This window comes from Cataglyphis hispanica, chromosome 25 (assembly GCF_021464435.1).
Source record: "Cataglyphis hispanica isolate Lineage 1 chromosome 25, ULB_Chis1_1.0, whole genome shotgun sequence".
Classification (NCBI taxonomy): domain Eukaryota; kingdom Metazoa; phylum Arthropoda; class Insecta; order Hymenoptera; family Formicidae; genus Cataglyphis; species Cataglyphis hispanica.
In genome coordinates, this window is record NC_065978.1 from 2,594,502 (window position 1) to 2,617,601 (window position 23,100).

General features: G+C 39.1%; 1 protein-coding gene and 1 long non-coding RNA gene across 5 annotated transcripts in view; one reads left to right on the forward strand and one right to left on the reverse strand.

Annotated features, from left to right (window-relative positions):
* Nucleotides 1–23,100, reverse strand: part of LOC126858402 (uncharacterized) — an 80,591-nt gene that overhangs the window by 37,293 nt on the left and 20,198 nt on the right. The gene's annotated exons all lie outside the window — the stretch shown is intronic.
* Nucleotides 1–23,100, forward strand: part of LOC126858375 (storkhead-box protein 2) — a 70,402-nt gene that overhangs the window by 29,538 nt on the left and 17,764 nt on the right. For all 4 annotated transcript variants that reach the window (XM_050608633.1, XM_050608636.1, XM_050608635.1 and 1 more), the window contains exons 2-3: nt 7,314–7,561; nt 15,695–15,890. In XM_050608633.1, coding sequence (XP_050464590.1) covers nt 7,361–7,561; nt 15,695–15,890 — 397 coding nt within the window. In that variant the 5' untranslated portion in view covers nt 7,314–7,360. The remainder of the gene's footprint in view (nt 1–7,313; nt 7,562–15,694; nt 15,891–23,100) is intronic.

Here is a 23,100-nt window from a genome sequence, read left to right on the forward strand (position 1 = left end):
AATTGATGTTTTATGACACAACGCATATCATGAAATCTTCGTGATAAGTACGTGTGTAGGGATCGTTGATAATGATCCACGTGCCAACAATTAAGCATGCATTGCCGGGTTTTTATTACAGATAGAAAGAGAAGCGGTGGGAACGATAAAGCGTAATTAGAATCGTACGTACGATGTACTATGCGCGCTTCTGTCGTTAATAATATATGTGAGTACGCGTCCTTGCATGATCTTCAATTCTTTTCAAGATTTCTCGTCATGATATGTCTCCGTAAAAGTCGTTCTTGCAGGAATACATACTTTCTTCGTCGCGGAATGTCTCTTATAATATGTAGTGTCGGTTAATGATCGGTATGATTTGATCGTTCGCATGTAGTGGCTTTAAGGTTTCCGGTAGTTCTCGCAAAGTAATTGTTTTACTGCCTTGGGGTATCAAGTCGGGTCTATCGGGAATGATTCCGCTGCATCTTTGAGAGATTCGATGGAAAGTAACGTTTCCGTGACCACGCTACCTTCGGACGAATTATTACGCGAAATTACGGCTTCATTACAATGTGCGCGCCATTCTCACTTTCTCTTTTATTTAAATTAATTAACAGACGTTTGCATGGCGACACGAAAACACATAGACAAATAAATTATTAAATTAATTATTGATTTATTATTAAACAAATATTATTAATTATTAATTAATAAATAAGATTTTTTAAAATTAATTAATTGAAATAAAATTAATTAAAAAATAAAATAAATAATAAAATTAATTATTGATTTATTATTAAACAAATATTATTAATTATTCTTGAATTAAATACCGTTTTTAATAAAATAAAACTTTCGCAGTGGATTTGTGTATTCATTTAACATATTCATATGCATTTTTTTAGTAACGCATCGGCGCGTCTAATTTCGCGCTTGATGTAATATATATGCAATAGCATGATCGATACGTATTAAACCGCTTCGGAAAAGCTTGTATATACACTTGTATATATTAGAGACCACCATTCCGCGTGAAAGTTTCGCCGATCGATGTTTTGCAATTATGGGACTGGCTATTCAACGAATTAACCATCTTATCTATTACAACGGAGCGTTAACTGCCGTCCTGATTTAAATTGCAATATAAATTATATATATTGCCGCTGCTTGTACTCGCACGTGCACACACGCGATCTGTATCTTGTATAGCTCAAGATGAATAAGATATGTTTCTGCATCAAAAGAGGAGAAGCGTCTTTTTTATATTCTTTATACAGTCTTCTTTTTTTATATAATGCGTGTGTATATATCACTAAAGCAATTTTATTATCGCGGAGATATCGGTCCTTTAAAATGTGTCATGATTTTTCTTTAAATAATGATACTTGAATATAAAATAAATAATTCCTTAATATATTCAACCATAAAACCTTATGCATTTATTTTCATGACATTTTCATGGGGTTACGCGTTTGTATCACGTTCTCTATGACAATGAGTCCTATTAACGGAATTATTATCGCGAGTTGGTCGACGCGATCATTATTCGCCGCGGGATTCTTCAATCGCGGAAAGTTACGCCATCCCAAGGACTCCAACCGTCCTTACGTCCGGTATAATTTATCCTACCAAGTTGAACCACCTTCGTCGCGAACCGGTACGAGTCACACTTGAGTGCGGTTGACATCCTTTAGTCGCGCAGCCGACTATCCTTGTCACCTCTCGCTTGAGTTTTTTGCTTTATATTCGTTGCTCGTTAACACGTTACGAAACCTGATTTTCCACAGTGATATTTTCCATCTCGCGGAGAATCGCGCGCGAGAGAAAAAGCTCGTCATCGTCGCTCGACATTATTATTCGATGGTATGAGAATTATTTATTTACCGGCAACGCTACTCGAGAAATCGCCTCGCAAGCATTTATTTAAAACTGGAAATATTCCAAGCTGCGCCAATATTACTGAAAACAGGATGTCCTAGAACTATCGCATTTCCGGTTTAAGAATATAAAATCTACATATTCATATATACGAATAATATTTTGTCACAAAATTTTTAATTCTGGAAACTGATAATATCTAATAAATGTTCGATTCACTACATCATTATAATCTTTTTTTAATGAGAGACGAGATCCTTTTTTTATGCATAATTTATATATTAAATATTAGATTAATAATATTCTTATGGGAAAAGAGAAATTTATTTGTTAAAATAAAAATCAAAGTAAAATAAAAATTAATAAATTAATCCCTTGTTGCATAAGAATATTATTAACTTAATTACTTAATATTAAAATATTACGCGATAGCTTTCGTGAAAATCTATTTGTCTCTTCGTATATTTTCGAAAAATTGGAAGAGAAAAGAATTGAAAGATAGCACGTTTTAAAACTTTCTAATATGCATGTGTCAGCGATACGGGATAATACTAACGATATCAGCGACTTGGATATCAAACGAAATCGCACTCGGAATGCGTGCTTTTTCGGCAGAAACGATTTCCGCGAGATGCGGTAGTCTGCGTGCCGTTAAGAATCGTTTGACTTAATCGCGGCAATGTCGATGCCGATATTTTCCCGGCTGAATCGGAGTTTTAGCTGATTGGTGTGCGACATCACTTGGTGCCACCAAGCCTTTCTCCCCGTCGTTATTTCAATAATGTTCACGTACGGCGCGCTCGCAATTGACATCCTTCAAGCTGCGCCAATCCATTCGGCATCGCCCACGTGTTCGCATCCTTTACCGTTGCTTGTCATTACGAGAGAGGAATCGCGGGATATCGTGAGTAGTTCTCGATACGATTTTTCACCTGTCATTACGAACACGAGAGTCTATCTTAAAACGAGTGAAACGTAAGTAAGGCGACAGCGTTTGCCGATATTTTCTATAATTTTTCACGCGTAAACATCGTCCGCTTGTATCCTCTGATTTTTGCATTTTGCCGCGATGTTCCGGAGATGAAGGCGTGAGAACCGGGTCTTCATACATTAGAATATATACTCTTGACCTCCTCAGCATAATATATGCCATGAGGAAGACGGTCGTTTTTCCTCGTAGAGAGTCTCGTTTTGAAAGATTAGATATCCGACCGAGTTGGCAATAGATTCACATTAAAATTATTATAATTTAATAGTTGATTAATTAATTGATAAATTTGTATATTATTATTGCTATAAATATTGTGTATTTTGTCTGCAACTTAAAGCGTTTCAAAACATGCGCACGCATTCCGATGAACGTACCAGTGTCCGCTCGGTATGAAATGATTCGGCGCATATAACGATAATGCGGCAAAGTCTTTCGATAGAACTCCCTGCGTAACGCTAATTAAGCCCGGAATCTAGAGGATACAATTATGTGATTCTTAAATGGAAACTTGGCGTGTGTGGTAATTTCGCATCTTGAGTTTCTTGATACATCCTATTACGTTGAGCTATGTCGGTCGCGCGAAGCGAGAGTCACGCAACTTTTTTTCCTCCCAGAATCATCGAAACGTGAATCGCGTGGTATGGCTTGAAGTGAATTTCTATCTTTTCACTACATATTTTTCTACCTGTCTTTTGTGCCAAGACGATAATTCGCTTTCGTTCCTCAGCAATAATTCCCGGAGACTTATAATAATATTCATATCTTTTTACTCACATTATAATATAAAAAAAAAAAAAAAAATCTCAGACATTGACAAGCCTGTAACAACGTCAAACGAGAATGAGGACCGATCGAAACTTTCTATTTACGTTCTCATCATCGATGATAAAAATTTATCATACCCTGAGACTTGCAGTAAGTCGCGATGTAGTCATTGATAACGCTCGTTGAGATCTCAATGGCCATCTCGAGCAAGATGAACGGCGGCACGGCGAAGATTTGTCTTTATTTGGACTTCCATTAGGCCGAGACGTTGTTTAATCGTTCCCGTTACACGTTTTACGAGAATGGTCCGCCCGAGAAGTACTTTCTAGACACACTTGAGTCCGGGGTATGCGGCTGGTTCGTCGAGAAGATCGACGATACATCAAAGGATCGTACAATGACTACGTAAAGGATGAATTTGCTCATCGTATATGAAAGTTTGTTTTCTTAACAACCCCCTACGGCCTAGCGGATATTCTTTAAAGTGGTATATCGTACGCAGAAAAAAAAAAAAAACGTAAAATGTCTTAAAGAGAAAGACGGCGGAGAGATTTTGTTTGCGGACGATATTTTGCGCTTCGACAAATTGTCGGACAAGTTGTCTAGCAGGAAATTAATGACGCGGCTATTTCTGAAGGAGTTAATAAAACGGCGTCGGGTTATATAAGGCGCTTTAAAAAAATAATGCAAGACTCCGATATCCGATATAGAGTTCTAAATATAGGTGAACATTCCAGATTCGAAAAGTGACAGATTAGGATGGAATGTGATTGGAATGTATTACTTTCCAGTATTGAACGTAGATGGTTATTATTCCGAACGTAATAATTTTACTTGTGACTTACGAAGCGCGTAATTGGATTATAATATCCATCGTTTCACCACGCAAGGATCTGTATGTTTTGTAAATGTATCAATCTCACGCGATGAATTACCTCCGTCTTTACGAGCGATCGGATCGCGATCGATCACGGGAAAAATTATTTAATGCATTCCTCCCATTTCCCGACGAGGCATCGTCTGATTATTATCATTACAATTGTAATAAACGAGATCGAAGAATCCAGGTCGCTTCGTGACTCGCGCGTTATGAGGAATCGAAGAGAAACCTTCCGCTTTTCAGCGGCGCGGAAAAGCGCGGAGAGGAAAATTAATGGCGAGAGCGTTAATTACTTGTCATCGTGTCGCATTCGTGTCGCGATTCGATTGACGGCTGCGGCCGCAGATGTTCAGGTTCGGGGATGCACCGGCGTGCATCGGCGCGGCGCGGGTGGAGTTACAATTGACGAGACATTAATGAGAATCGTCGTGCGAGCGCTTCGGCGACGAGTCGCGCGCGGCGAATGAATCATGCGGCAGGAAGTCCTTTTTCCGCGACGTGGCACGGTCGAACACCTTCCGCTCGGCGAACTGGTACAAGGTGAAATCGAGCTTGGAGGAGGCAGGAGGAGAGGAGGCTTATAATAGCTCGCGAATTATTCGCGCGAGATGGATCCTTTCTTCCTTCCCCTCCTCTCTCTCTCTCTCTCTCTCTCTCTCGAATTCCATCTCGTTTTGGAATAATTTCTTTTGCATCGAAGTCGGTTCTTTGAGATAAGCAGAATAAACTATTTGCCAAGTACGCGCTGAGGAAATTGCTCCATTGTATCGGTGAGAATGAGATAGTCAGAGATATACCGGATAAAAGTACGCTAGACAGTCGCGCTCAAAGAGCGGATGGCACGATAGACAACGCGAACACGGGAAAGATTAGATCCTATTAAATCTTATTCTTTTCTCTTTCCATCTCTCTTCCCCTCCCTCTCCCTCTTTCTATTTCGCGCGAATCCTTTTTTCTCGATATATACCCGCGGGATATCATCAGCGCGACGCGATCGCGTGAGAGAGGTCGCTATTTCACAGGGTATTATTCAATGTCGTCTATTATATGTAGGCAGAAAGTGTGTACCACTAACTATCCAATTATCTTCCGATTAAAAAATAATGCGATAGTTGCGGTACATCAGCGTATCCCGTACTCTCGTTACGCATCACAAAGTATCTTATCTGCGTTATCAAATATCTATTCATGTCAGGAAGTAAACTTTTGCTATTATTAACTGTAATATGTACAATTTCCCAATAAAAAAACAGCGTTTATTCTCATATGCAAAATAAAGTCAGTGGAACATAAGATAATAATAGTCCGTTCACTAAATTATATTATAATAAAATTATAATATAATAAAATTTCTTGTATTCTTGATTAAATCTGATTTTATCATAAAATGTAAAATATTATTTTAGATATTATTAGTTTTCTAAAGAAAATTTTAATAAGTTATAGAATTTGAAAAAGTTAGTTTATGCTTGCTTTTATATTTTACGTAGTTTCAACTTAAAAAATTGTACAGTTTCTCTTTTTTATACCGGATATGCTGCGATACATTTGATGACCGCTCGAGGTCATGTGGCAATTAAGGTCAGATCGAATTCGCGTGTATACGAACGGTCGAATCGATGAAGCAATCTTTTGCCTCTGGCTCGGTTCCAGAGAAAGAGCCGCGATAATGCAGGGCGCGATGATGACCATCCCTTTTCTTATTACTCGACCCTTCATCTCTCACGAACTATAGTGCCACGTGGATTTTCGCGAATAAGGGCGTTCTACCCTTCTGCCTGGCGATGAGCGGCTAAATCAATTAGATGTCCGTGATGGAAGGCGTTGATACAATATATAGGGATACGTGATGTTGCCTTTTGGCTTTTAGAAGATGAAGTATCGCAGGTTTTTTCACGTACTGCCAACAATTCTTGTGTATCTCTAAACGCTAAGATTTTTAAAGAAATATGGAATATTTTCTTTTCCAAAAAATGAAATTATATATATATATATATATTTTTTTTTTTTTATCGATTTTTCTGGACTAGATAGTTTTTAATATCAATATAAGCTTACATAATTTACGTTTGGACAAACTAACAATTAAATAAAAATTTTTAATAAATCGAGAATCTGTCTCTCTCTCTCTCTTTTTCTTTAATCTTAAATCCTGCGAGCGAGGTTTCCAGCAACGCACGCTCAATAAAGGAACTGTCATATTGCGTGTGTATGTGTGTGTGTGTGTGTGTGTGTGTGTGTGTGTGTGTGTGTGTGTGTGTGTGTGTGTGTGTGTGTGTGAAAGAGAGAAAGATAGTTTTGTATAGTCTCTCACGTCGTCTGCAACTTTCGTGAACTCGTATAATAGTGCGATGAACTCGCCTCCGCTTTATCTCTTTCCATGGTACGGCGATAAGAATAATTGGACGTAAGATGGCAAAGCGCGTTAGGAGAGATGGAGGTCTTCGTTGCGTAAAATTACAGGTCACCCGCAGTCCTCTGTTATCGAGCGTATCTACAGTTTTTCGGTTACATAACATAAAATCGTCCGGGCGTTTTTATATACGTAATTTTACGGAACAAATCCTTTTGCTAGCACCTCATTTAATTTTTAATATTTCTTTATAAGTAATCAATTTAATTATTTATTTCTTACTTATTCTTTGATTTGTTATATAAAATTTGTTAGTTTGAAACATAGAATTAATTGAAGATATATATATAATTTATTGTATTATTTTATTTAATTTTTTAACAAATATTTTAATTTGTAACTTTTTAATAGAATTTATAATTTCGAAGCAAAAAATTATTCAACGTATTTTTTTTACGTTACAGATTTCGCAATGCCACCACCGCATCATCATTAGTGGTGGGCCCTCGTAATGGCCTCGATTTTAGGAGATGGAACGGGTCCCGGAGGCCCCGGGACCTCCCGATGCCTCTTGCTTTTACAAAGATCCCTAGCGATTCAGCTGAGCAGAGGTCCACCTTCTCACATTGCAAACGCCAATCAGCGGGAAAGTCCGAAGGAACATCCAGCCGATGAAATGTGGATGTACGACAAAGGTTACAATCTGTTTCAGGTGAGTTATCTTTGTTTTATTTATATCTTTGTTTATATACCGTTGATGTTTTTCTATCGCGTCGCCCTTTGAGCTTTTTTCAATTTTTGTCAGTAAACAATACGCGTGTTTGACATTTGCGCGCTTCTCTTTGCTCCGGAGATCACTGGCGCCGGAAAAGTTTTGCGGAAGCGAAACGTCGGAACGGAAAAAGAAAACGCGACGTCTGTCGGCGACGAGACTTCGCTCTTCGTGTCCTCTGCTTTGTTCCTTCCTCCTGTGTCGACGCGCGGATCCTTTACGGTAAAGCGGACGTTGATTGCCCGCACCGTTACACCACAATGAGACAATGTGAATTACGAGCAATTTCGCAAAAGTAAGCATAATCGAGGAGCGGCAGGTTAAACGGCGGAAGCTCGTTCTCGCGGCCGAGAACGTCGTTCGCGACTCTCTTCGGCAATAAATTTTTCCTTTTACATTTAGAATTTTTTTCCCCGGATAAAAGGAACGACGGATGAAAACAAAACGAGAGATGTGCCGCCGCACGACGACGGCGACGCCGTGCGCGTCGTAATCCGGCCCGCATAGAATTTATTGCCACCAATGCGTAACGTGTAACCGCTGAATATTCAACAGCAGGTCTATTGTCTGGCTTGGAAAATTGTATTAATCCTTCGGCCGATATATAGCCTGCATTTACGAGAGTGAAGCATACCGATATAGGTATTATTATGATCTATGCATCGATATGAGAGAAAAAGGAAAAAATTAATAATAAACAAGTAATATAAAATATTATATTTGTAATAAGTGATAAAATATAATATTTTTCATATATTAAATTGATGAATTCTAATATAGAAAAATATGTTGGTTTTTTTTTTTTTTTTTAATTAAATAATAAACTGTAAATATTTATATAGTAGATAAATTATTTTTTGAGATATTAATTTCTTCATGTCTTTGTATACGATCATGCGAGATATGGATAAAGATTATTGGTGAAGAAATAAAACTGGAACGTGACTGTTCGCAATAACGAAGTGCTCTCACTTTTTAACGAGTACGTACTCAGCGAAGAAGCACCCTTGCGGAAAAGTCAACGAGCGCGCTTCTCGCTTCCAAAGTTAATAATAAAGAACCTCGATGATGGTGATAAAACGGGGGTGCTGAATCGTTGAATATGCAAGAATAGCATTTTTAGGGGATTCTTGAGCGATGACCCACTCCCGAAGCATCCGACAAAATGTCGAGAAAATATCTTTCATGCCAATATTCTTAAATTTTTTATATCTTTTATCGATAACAAACTTGAAAGTCTAAAAAAATTTTTAAACTAAAAAAAAAATTTTAATTTGATTTAATAAAAATTAAATTAAAAAGAATCAAATCTGCGTTTCGATATTTCTGTTAAAGATAAATCTGTAAGAAGAATAAACTATAAATAATATAATGTGCAAGAATGACTCGGAAGACACTGTATATGTAATATATAAAAGCAGGAAACCGTTGAACGTTCGTATGAGAGGAGATATAATCTCTCGAGGTCGCGGAGTGAATTAGACATTCTGTAATTGTTAAGTCAATTAGATGTTAGTGCAGAAATCGTACCAATAATATGTTCCATTGCTATTGTGGTTCCGCATGATTTCGCGTTCATATACTGACCGCTTTATCGATGTCGGTGGATAATAATCGATCAAGAATGAAGATACGATCGCTTTTCAACGGAGTGATCATCGTAAAAGCATCCCCGTGTGCAATGCGCAGATCGCATCGATATCGCGATACACGTTGTCTAGAATGTTGTATCAGAGCTTTATATTCGATCGATGCATTTTATCAGAGAAATACAATCGAATGAAATTCTGCAAAATTCTTATCGACAAAAATAGCCAATAAGCTAACAATTGACAAAACAAACCGGCGGAGATTATAAATTTCTGCATCGTGCGAATTAATAATAAGATTGTGATAGCGATATGAATCGAGATATTATTTTCGTCTTCTTTTCTTTTCTTATGCGGTAAAGAAGCGACAATGACGAAGGAGCGACAGTACGGGGGATCTATTACCGTGTAGCAAATCTCAGGTTACTAAATAATAGGGCATTGTGTTTGATGCGGCTTTTCGATCCGTAAAGTTTATGTTTGCAAGATTTATCGGAGCCTTTCAGACGGTGCGCGCGGTCTGTATTCGAGAAAAGGCACTTTACGCTTCCTCTCGCGGATGAGTGTATTGCCGGTCGTCGCCGCGCTCGTTGTGACGTTTTTAAATCACTGTTATTACGATACAGCGATCGCGCGCGCGTTGCCTCGGGGATGGTCGACGTAGCCAATGATCTGGCGGACACTTTCCATCCGCGTGGCCATTTCCGCCACGAGCACGCCGAGTGCCGCAAAAAGCATGACGTCTAGCTACTCTCGGCTGCGGCTCTAACCGTTGTCTGTGCGCATTAATTTGTTACGTTCGCTCTTTTACATCACGTGTTCGGATCGATTTCATTACAAAAATATCAATTATCTCGTGAAGATGTAACAGCTCTTGTGCATGATAAAACGTAAAGTATCTAAGCTGATATGACTTGAATATATTATGATAATTCTTAATATTTAAACGAAGAATAGTTTTTAAAAAGTTTGAGTAATTACAGATTTCAGGATCATCAATCGTGCGCATTTCAGACAAATCGTTTTAAATTTAAAAAGAAAACCCATAGGCGGGACTTGGCTCGGTTACACGATCGAACCGCGGATATCATCGAAGCGTAATAGTCGATGGGGACGGACGGGCACCCAGAACGTAACTAGTGCACGGCATTAAGAAAAGAACAATAAAGTCAAGTGTATATCTTTCAAACGGGGAGCTCAAGTTAGAGAGGTTGGCCAAGATTCTGCCATTTCTCTCTCTCTCTCTCTCTCTTTCTCAGGTTTTTCCGTTCATCCAAATTTTCGCTGATTGTCTCTTTTTCTCTCTCAGTAGAAAACAGGAATCGATCATCGTTCTCATCCTCGTCAACTTCGTAAATCAGCGCAATGCGACGTTCGCGAGCCAGTCCGACTTTTATCTCCCTATGCGAAAACTCGTTTATCCCCGGGATGCCCATTCGTCTCGAAACGACTCGCGTGTGATTGTCTATTTGTTTGCCGATTTAATTGCAAAAAAATGGGCGAGAAAGAGGGACGCCTCCCTGTGTCTATCCTTCTTCTTGTCGCGCGGTCTCGTCTGCGAGTCTCAGATTAACGATGACATAGAATGCCGGGGCTTATCCGCCGCTTTACGATATGTAGATACCGGCGGTATCACAGGCGTCAGCTAAGGATATACAATGTCTATTTATATCTACTATCAGATCTCTTTACGAATGTTGCCGATTCTGAATATTTTCTTACAACTTTTTATTTTGCATCATCCTAACGGAGGGTTTCTTAGAGGGTTTCAAGATATAATGGAAGTTAGTCCCGCGGAAATGTAGTATTAATTTATTAAGATGAAAAAAGGAAATTACGATTATTATACAAGATGGGTCTAAATGTCTCGATCGTATTTCAAGATTTTATAGGAAATTTAATTCTGAACAAAAAGTTTCCTATAAACATGAGTCGAGAAATGCTTCCTTAAAAAATTAGCGCCCAAAAATCTCTGAAATTACGGTTAATTTACGGACATTTTTACAAATATCAGGAAAAATATACGTTTTTTAACAAAAACTACCGAAACAAAATGAAATTAAAATGATTTTAAGGAAGCAATTCATGTTTGCAGGAAACTTTTTGTTCAGAATTAAATTTCCTATAAAATTTCAAAGTCTGGCCGGAAGATTTGGGCCCACTCTGTATATTATTATCATAACATAAAAAAATAGAAATTTTAATAATTTTATCTTTTAATCAATTTTTTTTTCTTATAACGAGAGATGCGATTTAGTTTAGGAGATTATGTTTTTTGACTCGGTTAGTCAAAACAGTCTTATATTTTTCTTCTGCAAAATATCTCACTATGTTGACACGTAAACCAGAGTGAGAGGCGACGCCTATGTGTCTGGATGTGTAAGTACATCCAGTTAGAATGAGAGATCCCCGCGTCTCCTGTTCAACGTACTATTCGTGCGAGAACGCACGCTGCACTCGCGATATTAGCATATAAATTATATTATCGTGATTTATGTTTGCAGTCTTGCGTATCCACACAGGCTATAGGGGGTTGCTGATTAAAATTCGAGACGACGCGGGCGAACGCCCTGATGCTCGTCGTCCAGTAATGGCTGATAAATAGATCAATTTCGAAACGATTTTTAAAAGAGCTAAACGTTAAAATAAATTTTTTTTTTTTCGAAAGCGTGGCGTCTCGTAACAGAAATATAGCATTTATCTTAATTTTACCCGCATTTCCACAAACCAATTAAAATTACTTTATCATATGCTTTACTTTATCATATACTTTATAATAAAATATTATATGGATAAAATATATATTTTGATAACGTGGATTATAAATGAAATGAATATCGTTCAATGGCTGATAAATAGAACCATTTCGAAACAATCTTTAAAAGAGCTAAAAATTTTAAACTTTTGGAATCTTAATTTTATCTCCGTTTCTACAAACCAATTAAAATTACTTTATCATATGAATAGAATACTATATGAATAAAATATATATTTTGACTATAAATAAATTCTAACGGATTATGTAAAATATTCTCAATGTAATAAAGATTTTGATAGGTCGATAAAGGGGAGGTTATTGCCGTGCAATAATATCATGGAGCGAATGACGTTGGCAATAAGTTTCTGTTACATTTCGTTCGACTCCGTTAACCGCTCACGTTCGTGCGCGCGGCGTCTCAAGTTAGGGCTTTAAAAGGATAAGCGAATACGCGCGGCGCGAAAGCGCACGAGTATATTGCATAATAATTAACGGGCAGCCAACGACCGTACAACACCCTATAGACCGTATTGCCACAAGTTCATTGCCGGCACGGAAATCGCAATACGTACATTACGTGCGCCGAGCACCGCGTCGCCGATTAACAATCGATCCGTTCCTTCCACATCTTGGGTTAATTTATTTCCTTCCTCTTCCTCCCACCTTTCTCCCTTTCAAAAAGTGCGTTTTTTTTTTTAAATCGCGAAAAATGTAAAATAGCACAACGAGAAAGAATTATATCGTTGTCGCAAAATGTTTTCCATTTCTTTTTTCAAATATCATCTCAATGTATAGTTGAAGAAATCACAATTCCCATCAATTTGATTTCAAATCCATATCATCTTTTCTTTATCGCGATTATACAAGTTTCTCAAATATTCACCCTCGGCGATATCCAACAGTCGTTTTACTGTTCCCTTGGAATAATCGATATCTGTAGCTTTTAATCTTTTGGGTAGCTTTAGGGAGCAGAATATCATATATCCGAGATTGAGATTAAATATACAAGAAAATCGCAGGGATGATTCTGTGAATATATTTAATACGCTATTATGAGAAAACTTGAGGTAATTCCCTGAACTTTTATTACAAAATGTCCTTATATTTTTTTACAACTATTTTATATAATTCTTACAAGAGACAAGCCACTTGCGCAACGATTATTATTTCCGTAGATTGAACGAGATTTCATTATATTTTGCGGGTGACAGAAAGAATGCTATTGCGCAAGACATGACGAACATCGCGATACGGTAACGCCAATTTGCGTTTAGCGATCAAAGCCCTCTTTTTCGCACAGTTAGCTGGCGTGTCGTCGCTGACTGGATACAGGAGACATGGTAGCTGGGTTCAGCGCTAATTATAGTTAACTCCGAACTGTCGCACTCTCACGGTTAGATCCTCCCATGCACAATAAGAGTGTCTATTTTATCAGCATATCCTGTTGCCCACCCCCCGGCACATTCCGCGACGCAACGCGATATTTTTCCATATCCGCGCGACTTTCTTGTTGACGTTTCAGGCTTATATCAACAAGAAATGTAATAAAAAAAAAAATATAATAATAAAATAAAATAAAATTTTTGTCTTGATATTGTTTTTAATGGTATATAAATCTGATATTGATATTTTTGACGATTGATATATTTTTTTAATAGTAAATAAATCGATAGATCCAAAAAGAGTTTTTGATATAATTATTATTAGCGTGAGTCAATTCGATTCAGGATGTTTTTGTAGAGTTTAGCTGATTACGAAAGAGGTAGACACAAATTTTTTTTTTTTTTTTAAATAGCTAAAGTGGCGCTTTTCTCCGTTCATCGTGTTCAGCCGAGCGGAAAAAACAAAGCGTAAAGAGTAATTCGATTGTGTGGAAGGTGTCTCGAAGAGAAAGAGATCGGTAGGAGGTCTCGCGACCTCGTGAAATTGATCGTGTCCGCTTGGCTGATTCGACACCGAGACTCAGCTCCCACGTGGAGGCTGACGCGCGCGCTCGCTAACTCTCGAGAAGAAGCGCTGCTTGACGTAACCGAAAAAGTTTCACTCGCTTGAAAATCGCATCTCTCGGCAACGATTTAACAAATCGGCCGCGGCGCGCGCTGCACCTTTATTATAATTTCTTCCTCGCCGCGAGCGTCGAAGCGTCGAAAATCTGCGTTCGTGACGTAATCGACACGGTTACGAAAGTCGAGCTGCCGATTATTCGCGCGAGAGATTATAATGTATATCTCGGGAATAAAAGCATTCGCATCGAAGCGCCTTTCTCGTGACATTAAGTGTCATCATTACGACGAGTGTTTCAGCAAATGGGGATCGCCTTGGGACAAAAATATTTTGTAACTAAATTTGAAAAAATCCATGCGCTCATTATATAATGCCGAGCGATGTCTCGTGTCGGTGAAATGTTATTGCGATCGTGAAAGCTTCGTGGAATTATTTCATGGAAGGTCGATATATAGAGAATGGAGAGGAGAGTGAGATCCGCGTAACGAATATATATTTACGACGAAATACGGGAACACGCGCAGCCTTGGCAAGGGTAGATGTTTGCGCCGTGCTCCGTTGCACAGACACAAAATGAGGCCTCGTCATTTTCGCGGTAGATCAGATCGATCGCGAACGTGTAATTTGCGACGGAGGTTCCGTCATTTGGCAGCAACTCCGTCATCGCCACGGTCTGCTATACGGGCGACTTCCAGTTGGTGAAAGTCCGGAGATCCTATGCTCTTCTACTGTTAGATGCAAAATTGCCTTATGCACACGCAGTACGCATTGTGTTTTTTTTTTTCATAAGATTAAATTAAGCTCGATATTTCAATTTCATTTCGTTTCTCTTCGTTCGAACGAAAACGTCATCGGGAAACTCGGATCGACGCCACTGTGAGATCTTAATCATCGCGTCCGTGCATACCTTCGCATTATCCTACATTGTTCCACCTACGTTAAGAGAATAATTTAAATCGACGAGCTAGCAAATTATACAATTTAGTGAGATTTTTATTAATGAGATATATTGCTAAGTGTATTGAAAATAAAGTTGCGAAAAACCGATCATCCGAACAAGGGCTGTTATAAATCACACCCTGGTCCGTGTCGATCGATTCCAACACTCCGCACTAATTTCATGGTTTAGCCCGGACAAAGAAAAGAGAGAAGACAGGGTCAGAGAAAAGTTGTAAGGGGCGGTACGTTTATGAGCATTGTCCGGGGCTCTCTCGACCCTATCACGGCTTATTCTGTGACGCGGATCTATGCGGGGGGTTCTAAGAAGCATCTGTAGAGGGTGGAACTGCGTTTCGCTCCGAATTACGACGAGGGTGAAACGCCATACGGCTCCACGGAGAGATAAACACTTAGCGACCGCGCTATATTTTAGGGGGCAATTTATGGACTTTTATATGGTATGACGTGTAGCGGCTTTTTTTATTGGTAACGGAAAATACGAGGAAGATACGATTATTACATAATCGTATAGACATGGAACGTGAAAAATATTTTTCTTATTAATTTATAAACTTGGAAATATATGAAAATAAATAACACAGAAAATCAGAAAAATTATTTTAGAATGATAATTGCCTTGCAAAAATAAAAAAATAAAATAAAATAAGGAAAAGATAAAAATAAAAAAAAAAAAAAATAAGGAAAAGATAATTTCTCGTTATAAATTTTTGATAGATTTTCGACAAATCTTGGTAATTGAAATTGAACGTTATTCTTGTACAGAGCTTCTTGGAAGCAAATTCCAAATGCTGGTGGAACGCGGCTCTGGTGGATGCGACACGGCAGCTCAGGTACAAGGGGCACGTGTCACCGGGTGTACTGATGGTTAGCGGACCGCCCTGCGCCCTCGAGGTTTTGAGGGCGGCATGGGCGCGAAACGTTTTACGACCACCCGCGGACCATTCCATCACCTGCCTCGGTACGTACTATTCATTTTATTCACTCATATATTGCCTGAGAATCGATTTAATCCAACGTCTATGTCATCAGGATTAAATCCGTTTCATTCAAATTGAGATAACGAAAAAGTTTAATTATAGATAAAGCAATCTGTGAAAGTGAAAGTGAAAGCGCCAATATTTTACAAGAACGAGTATTTACGAGAGAGGATATAATATTGTGTGACCTCGGTTCCTGGTGCATTTGAATTACAATGCTTTAATGCGACACTTTATGCGCGAAAATGACGTATGAGCTTTACTTTGTGCATCTCTTTCTATTCATTGCCTTCATCAAACACGCGACGAAATGTCACGAGTCGTGAATGCATATCTAAAAACAAACTCGAATACCTAAATAGCAAAAATAAATCAAGCATATATGAATGAATTATCAAATGTCAAAGAAGATGATCTAAGGATTAGTGTGCTAGATACTGATATAAACCGACGTTTGCTTTGCAAGCAAAACAATCGAGGATAGTAGAAAGTGGCCGATCTTTACGCGTTACTCTCCTTATCCGTTTATCGCTCGTAATCCGCGCCTGTCGTCATGTGTACATTCTACAGAAACAGCTTCACATATCTTATCAGGTAGCCCATGCACCCGTATACACCCTTATTTCCCTGCCATGCTGTTTTACGTCCCTTTAGTCGGTGTCCCCGGTCTCTTTTTCTACCTTCGTCGTTTCTTTCCAATCTTATTGCTCCCTTTTATGCCCCGCGCACTCGTATCTATGCACGCCTACGCTCGACTATCTCGCATACCGGGCTTATGCTAATGCACGCGCGTATCTGCGCAACGGCGTAGGAGCTTTGGAGTCGCTATTACATTTCGCGCGATGCGAAAATGCTCTCGCAAAAACGAAAGAAATTTATTCGCGCGATAAAGAACGCGTTACGTGACTTTATCCGCGTGAGAAAGCTGCCGGCGAGAATATCGAAAAATTACGTCACGAATTGAAGCATGTTTTATAGGCTCCATAAAATTTATTATTTTCATTCGCTTCATACTTATATGCACAGTTGACCAAGTATTTAAAAATCTATTAATATATTAATATAGATACTTAAGATTATTAATATAGATAGATACATATATTAACATAGATACAGCACGTATTTTGTATAAATATTACATGCCGATGATATAATAAATAATGAATAAAATTTTGTGCTAAATCAGAGAGATTAAATCGGAAATATATTGATTCGCAATGTTTCATAATTAAATTATGATGAACCGATTTCATTTGCCGAAATATGGTTAATTGCGATATATTACGAGAGAGGCAGGAAGATTAAAAAGTATTTTTAAAAGATCATCATTGTAAAACAAATGCATAATTTTCGGGCTACGAGCTTATCGACTCAAGCGTGAATGCCTCCGTGTAAAACAAGATTGGTTAACATTCCGCTATTTGCCGGATCGGGCGGGGCATCATAATACGCGCGTCTTTATGCGCCTTTATGTATGCACGTGCAACAACGCGAGTTTCGCACTGCCATAATTGGTCTGCCGTCTACTTGGCGGCGAGATAGCCGGTGCTCCGGTCAGACCGGCTCTTATCCGACTACCCCTTTATTCCCCCACGTTCCACCCCTCTTCCGAGCTATGACAACGACAAACGCGACTCTATAAATATTATAGCGGTTGCGCGTGATTTTTTAATTAGCAATATCGTTGATTTTCGTGCGAACGCATGCTCTCAGAGTGACGTTCGAGATGTGTATTTAGGTTCATTAGCAAGAAAATCACGTGCTCGAGCGGTCATCCGTTTAATTTGCACGGTGTTTCGCAAGATTGTGTGGGTCTATAAAATTAACAGGAGCGAGTTATATAACCGATTGAGTTGATAAAATGAAACATTTGGCATTATAAGTTTATATTAATGCCGATTGTTGCAGAATTCTGCTCAGCTTTTAATATCGTTTACGTTTATTTTTGTTTATTATTGCTCCCTTTCGCTTTTATTATACATATAAATAATATAAATATCAAAAATATTATAAATATTATTGAGATACAGAAAACGTACGATCGTGTTTCGAATTGCGAAAGCTTTTCCCGTAACATGGCTCAGGAAAAAGAAGATCCAATATATACGTATGTAAAAAAAAAAATCGACACAACGCGCTCCACATAGGAACGACTTGATCGGTACGCGAGTCGCATGCCATCGAGTCTCTGCATCCGCGGCGTCGATGGGCGCAGCGAAAGGGACGTCGACGCGCGCGCGTCTGGAATGCCAGACCTTCCCTCTCGCCGCCTCCTCCTCCTCCTCCTCATACATACCCGGACTGAAATCCATACGGTGAACACTCGCGGGGTAATAAATCGGCCTCCTTCGGTGTGCGACAGTAGCGGCATTCCTGGGCGATCGATTAAGCCGTGGTGCCCGATTGGACACGCGTGGTCCGATAAGCAACGCGTTTTCCACGCATAATTTTCATTTCGCGATTTATCTCGAAGGAATCGCGAACGAACGTGTCATATACACACCAATCACACTCGTTATTCATCGACAGTGCGATGAATATTTTATCCTCGTATGCGAGAGTGATAATTGAATAATTATATGAGCAATTATTTATGATTAATTAATGATATATGTAGAATCATTAACTAACACTTGTATAGTTAATATATCTCTGCTATTATCAATCTTTTACTTAGGGAATATTTTTGCCAAGTAACAAGAATTCGCGGCGCTTACAGCGGTAATGCGAATTCCAATAGCGGGACATCATACATATTATACCTGTTTTAGACGTTCAATAGCGCATACTTAATTAAAATGCGAGTCGCGGATGCTGATGCGGGGGCCAAGTCAAGGGGATAAGGAATCCAAACGAATGTGTGTAACGACGAAAAATTCTGTGGGACGTGCCGCCACGCACGTGGAAATTAATAGCGCTGTATTGACATCCAGTTATTTCTATACTTTGTCTATACTATAAATAGACACACATGCACACACACACACATATACATGATCGATGCAGTAACGCGGAATGCGCACTCGTACATACGTAACACATCGAGCTGCATGATTGCGATTCAGCATTTTTGTTTGCGCCCTGCCTCATTCATTATGTATATTGAGTAGCTGCAGACGTTGTTAAAACGCGCGAGGCTCCGGTGTTCTCTTAGCGCTACTCTGCGCAGACCTCGACTGAAGTATGCAACCGCATTTTATGATGATGAGCGAATGGCAAGCCGAAACGACGCTTTATCATGTCGGGAATCGCGATTGTGCCATCCTACTCGGATGCGCCAGTGCGCGAGAAGTATATCTTCAAACGATCTTTGTTCACTATTTTAAATCTCAATTATTTGGTAAAACTGTGTAAAATGTGATAATAAATTGCAACGCGATTTGTCGCAATAAGACATCAGGAAATACATTTACATGTATAAAGAGATATTTATTAATTATCTGCAAAATTGCACTAGATGCAATGAAAATTATTTAAAATTTCTCATGGATATATTTATCATAATTTTATCTCTTCTTCTTAAAATGTATAAAGGAAATTATAAATACCTGACATTTCGATACTTGGAATCTATCGATGAAAAAGGATAAAAAGATACTCTAGGACTAGGATTACGAATCTGATAACAGAAAGATTCTCGACTCGGTTCGATTGACATTTCCCCGACAATTGTTTATCGATTATTTTCGATTAAAATCTTTCATTTAGTTATTCAGCAAATAATAACGATGACGTATACTTATATAATTGAATTTTTAATTGAATCTTTGTGTTGATTTAATTCAGAGATTTTGACAGTCGTCAAATACGATAAATATCGAAACGAAAATACGGTGTCGATATCTTAAGGTCACGGGTCGCTCTAAACACGTCTCTGCAATCGTAAAATCAGTCAGTCTCTCTCACGCCTCTTCTGTCACGATTTAGCTATTTGCCAGATCGAAATAAGCTTTGACGTATGATTACCTTCTTCGCGTCAGAAAAAATTCTTTTCATCATTCGATTAGTGATGAAAGATTTGTACGCGAGTATTACCCTTAAACGTATAATCAAGATATCAACGAATTAATAGCGAATAGAATAGAATAGCAAGGAGAGTCAAACAACATTCTTTAAATATTGTATCTCGAAAGATATTATGTCGTAATCTTGAAAAAAATTCGTTGCAAAATAAAAGCATTTTATTTTTTTATTACTTATTATCGCAGCGTTCTGAATTTCAAAGATCCAAATTATTGCTTTACTTTTAAATTTTCTAAATTCTGCTTTGAGTTTAAAAGAGAAAAATACAGCACTATAAAATTAACTGGCGTGCACCTGTTGTTAATTAACAAATTATAAAGATCTTAAGAGGGCCATGCTCGCGATCCTTTAGCCCTCGTATTTTAAAAGGGGAAATTAAGAAGTTGGAAGCTGTAGAACGCCGGGAGGAGGAGGTCCCACGGTACTACACGATTCCTTGATTCGTTCCACGTGTGTGCAAACGTGTATATGAGCGAGACGGTAGAGTCGAGTAACGAGTTATCCGTCTATCCATCTACCAGCGCAGTGTAAACGTTTGTAGGACCATCGATGTATGCCACGGTATTTTCGAGTGGCAACTTCCTGTCGAGTGTCAGCTGGATCCTAGCGGCCGCCTCGTCGTACATCGACGATTACTACGATGATGGTGGGGTCGAGACACGACATACTTTGCTATTACTTCGCTTCTTCCTGCCGTTCTCGAGGCGTTACTCAGGCGGCTCTTTCCGTCTTCGTTTACTGCTTTTTAACGCGTCTCTCGTATCGCTGTTCATATTCATAAGTCATATTCATAATTCGTCAACGACTTTGTGTGATTTGCAAGAGACCACGCTTCGCTTCGACTTTCTTACTAGATAAGCAATACCGCGCGATGCTATTGCATGATTCCGCGAAAGAAAGTCAGAAAATGCAGATTTATTGTTAATAACTGCCAATTATACCGAAATCATTTCTTAATTAATAACACGTATAGAGATATATTGATTGATGATTACTTAAACGAATTAATTATGCGTAATTCTTTTCACGTCAGAACATTGATGCGCATCACCTGAATTTATAGTAAAGATCAGTATCGTAAAATATTAATCATCGTGTGTGCGATTACGAGTAGTGTATGTTACTTCGAATGATGAAACATGCAGCTACTTTGCTTTAGCAGCTTATTACGCAGTCAAACGGTGCTGCCGTTTACGTTGCCGAGTGCGATCAGTACGCGGTATATGAGAAGGAAACGGATTGGCGTTTAATGCGATCGTAATTACACGGGAAATTTAAGACCGGTAGCGCGAGAGAGCACCTTCCGACGAGATAATTCGCCGGCTTAAATCAACAAGGCGTCGCGGAATACCGAGAGATGATGTTAACAACGTCGCGAAATATCGAGAGTGGTAAGAGCGGCTTGGAGGCTGCGGCATTGAGTAACGGATAATTGCATCGACTAATAAATTAACCCGCGACCTCCCCCGTGGACTCCTACGGGAAAGAGGGAGAGAAAGAGAGAGAGAGAGAGAGAGAGAGAGAGAGAGAAAAGCGCGTAGTAGTATCGTCTAAGTCTCGCTATTCTCGTAATCATCTTGCGCCACTCCGAGCGATTGTCTAGGTCAAGGCATTCGCTTTTAAACGCACCTGCGAGCCACGGTAATGCACGGGTAATGCGTATTCGTAAAGGCAGTCTCTACGTTTTCTTCATTATGATCTGAAGCAGGAATAGACTGCTAGTTCGCAAATTAAATTCATCGATGCAAAGAATAATTTTTAAAATGCAAATTAATAATTGTGATTATATTATAATTGTAATTATATATATTATAAATAATTTTCTATTATAATTCTCACCGCAATTTTGAGAATAACGAACATTCATATTTTAAAACAAATGTATTGACAAATGTGTTGACAATTATACGAGGCACTTTTAACGCATTTGCTTCGCATTAATCGCATTTCGAGAAGCGAATGCGGTGTCACGTTGTTGCGTGACACATGTGTCACGATGTTCAGCGATGAGTATCAAATTTTAACGTTTATTACCGCGATCTCATAAACGAGAGGATCGCTTCTCTTTGCTTACCCCGAACCACGTGACGTATAATAAATGCAAAGCCACCCTCTCGCAATCACAAAGCGTGCCCGGTTAACACGACATATGCGCAGCTGCGGCGATTCTCTCTCTCTCTCTCTCTCTCTCTTTTTCCAGCGACATACATTCGCGAGGGTAATGTGATATATGCGCGTCATTCTATTCTTCTCTTTTTACCACGATAATGAACGACTCCGCGGGAGCCGTTTCGAACGAAACGGCGACATAAACGTCGATTGCAAAAAGGTTTGACGCGCGAAACGCTAGAAATGTTTAAGCAGTAACGCGAATAATAAATCGGAAAACGAAATGTGAAAAGGATGCCCATAAATACGCTGAAAGAGCCTAGCCTCCGGGACATACGTCTCTACGAGATGAAGACGCGAGAGTCGGTCCCAGGGAATCCGGCCAATCGGCCGCATAATGATGCACCACGGGAAACGAGTGGAAAATTACACATTGCCGAAGAGACCTACACCACTCTTCGTGTTGAGGAGAGCAAGGAACGTGGCATTCTGGCCGCGAAAGGGAAAGGCTTCCCTCGTTATCGAGGCGCATCGTGCCTCATGCAAAACTGAGCAGAAATTCAGCGAGAGGATGCGATGTATATGTGTGTACACCGTATATATACCTATCCTGGCATTTTACCTTTTCGTCGGGATGGAAAGCCGATACCCATACCAGAGCCCGATGTGCTCTCCTCGCGCGCACGAATCGTGCGCGAGTAACTCGGTACTTCTCGCCAAAGAGGTGGACAATGTTTCAACGGAGATCATAATATCGCCTCGTATTACCCGAGAGAAAATCTATCCCGTTTGTATTTCCATATGTTGTGTTATTTCGAGCGTCATTTTCGTAATCGAGAGTACTAAGTTTTTATTAGTGTTCGTCGAACGTCATGGACCGAATTCTATTTTTAACGAGACATTGAAATCCCCGATGGTTGCGAATAATAAAATTAATTCGCGCGCAGTCATATCCTCTCGTGTGATCTTAATTATATTTGAATTCATCCGGTATATTTAGATCGCAGACTAGGCTGCGAAAGTTGTGAGCAGAGAGAAAGAGAGAAACGGAAAAACAAT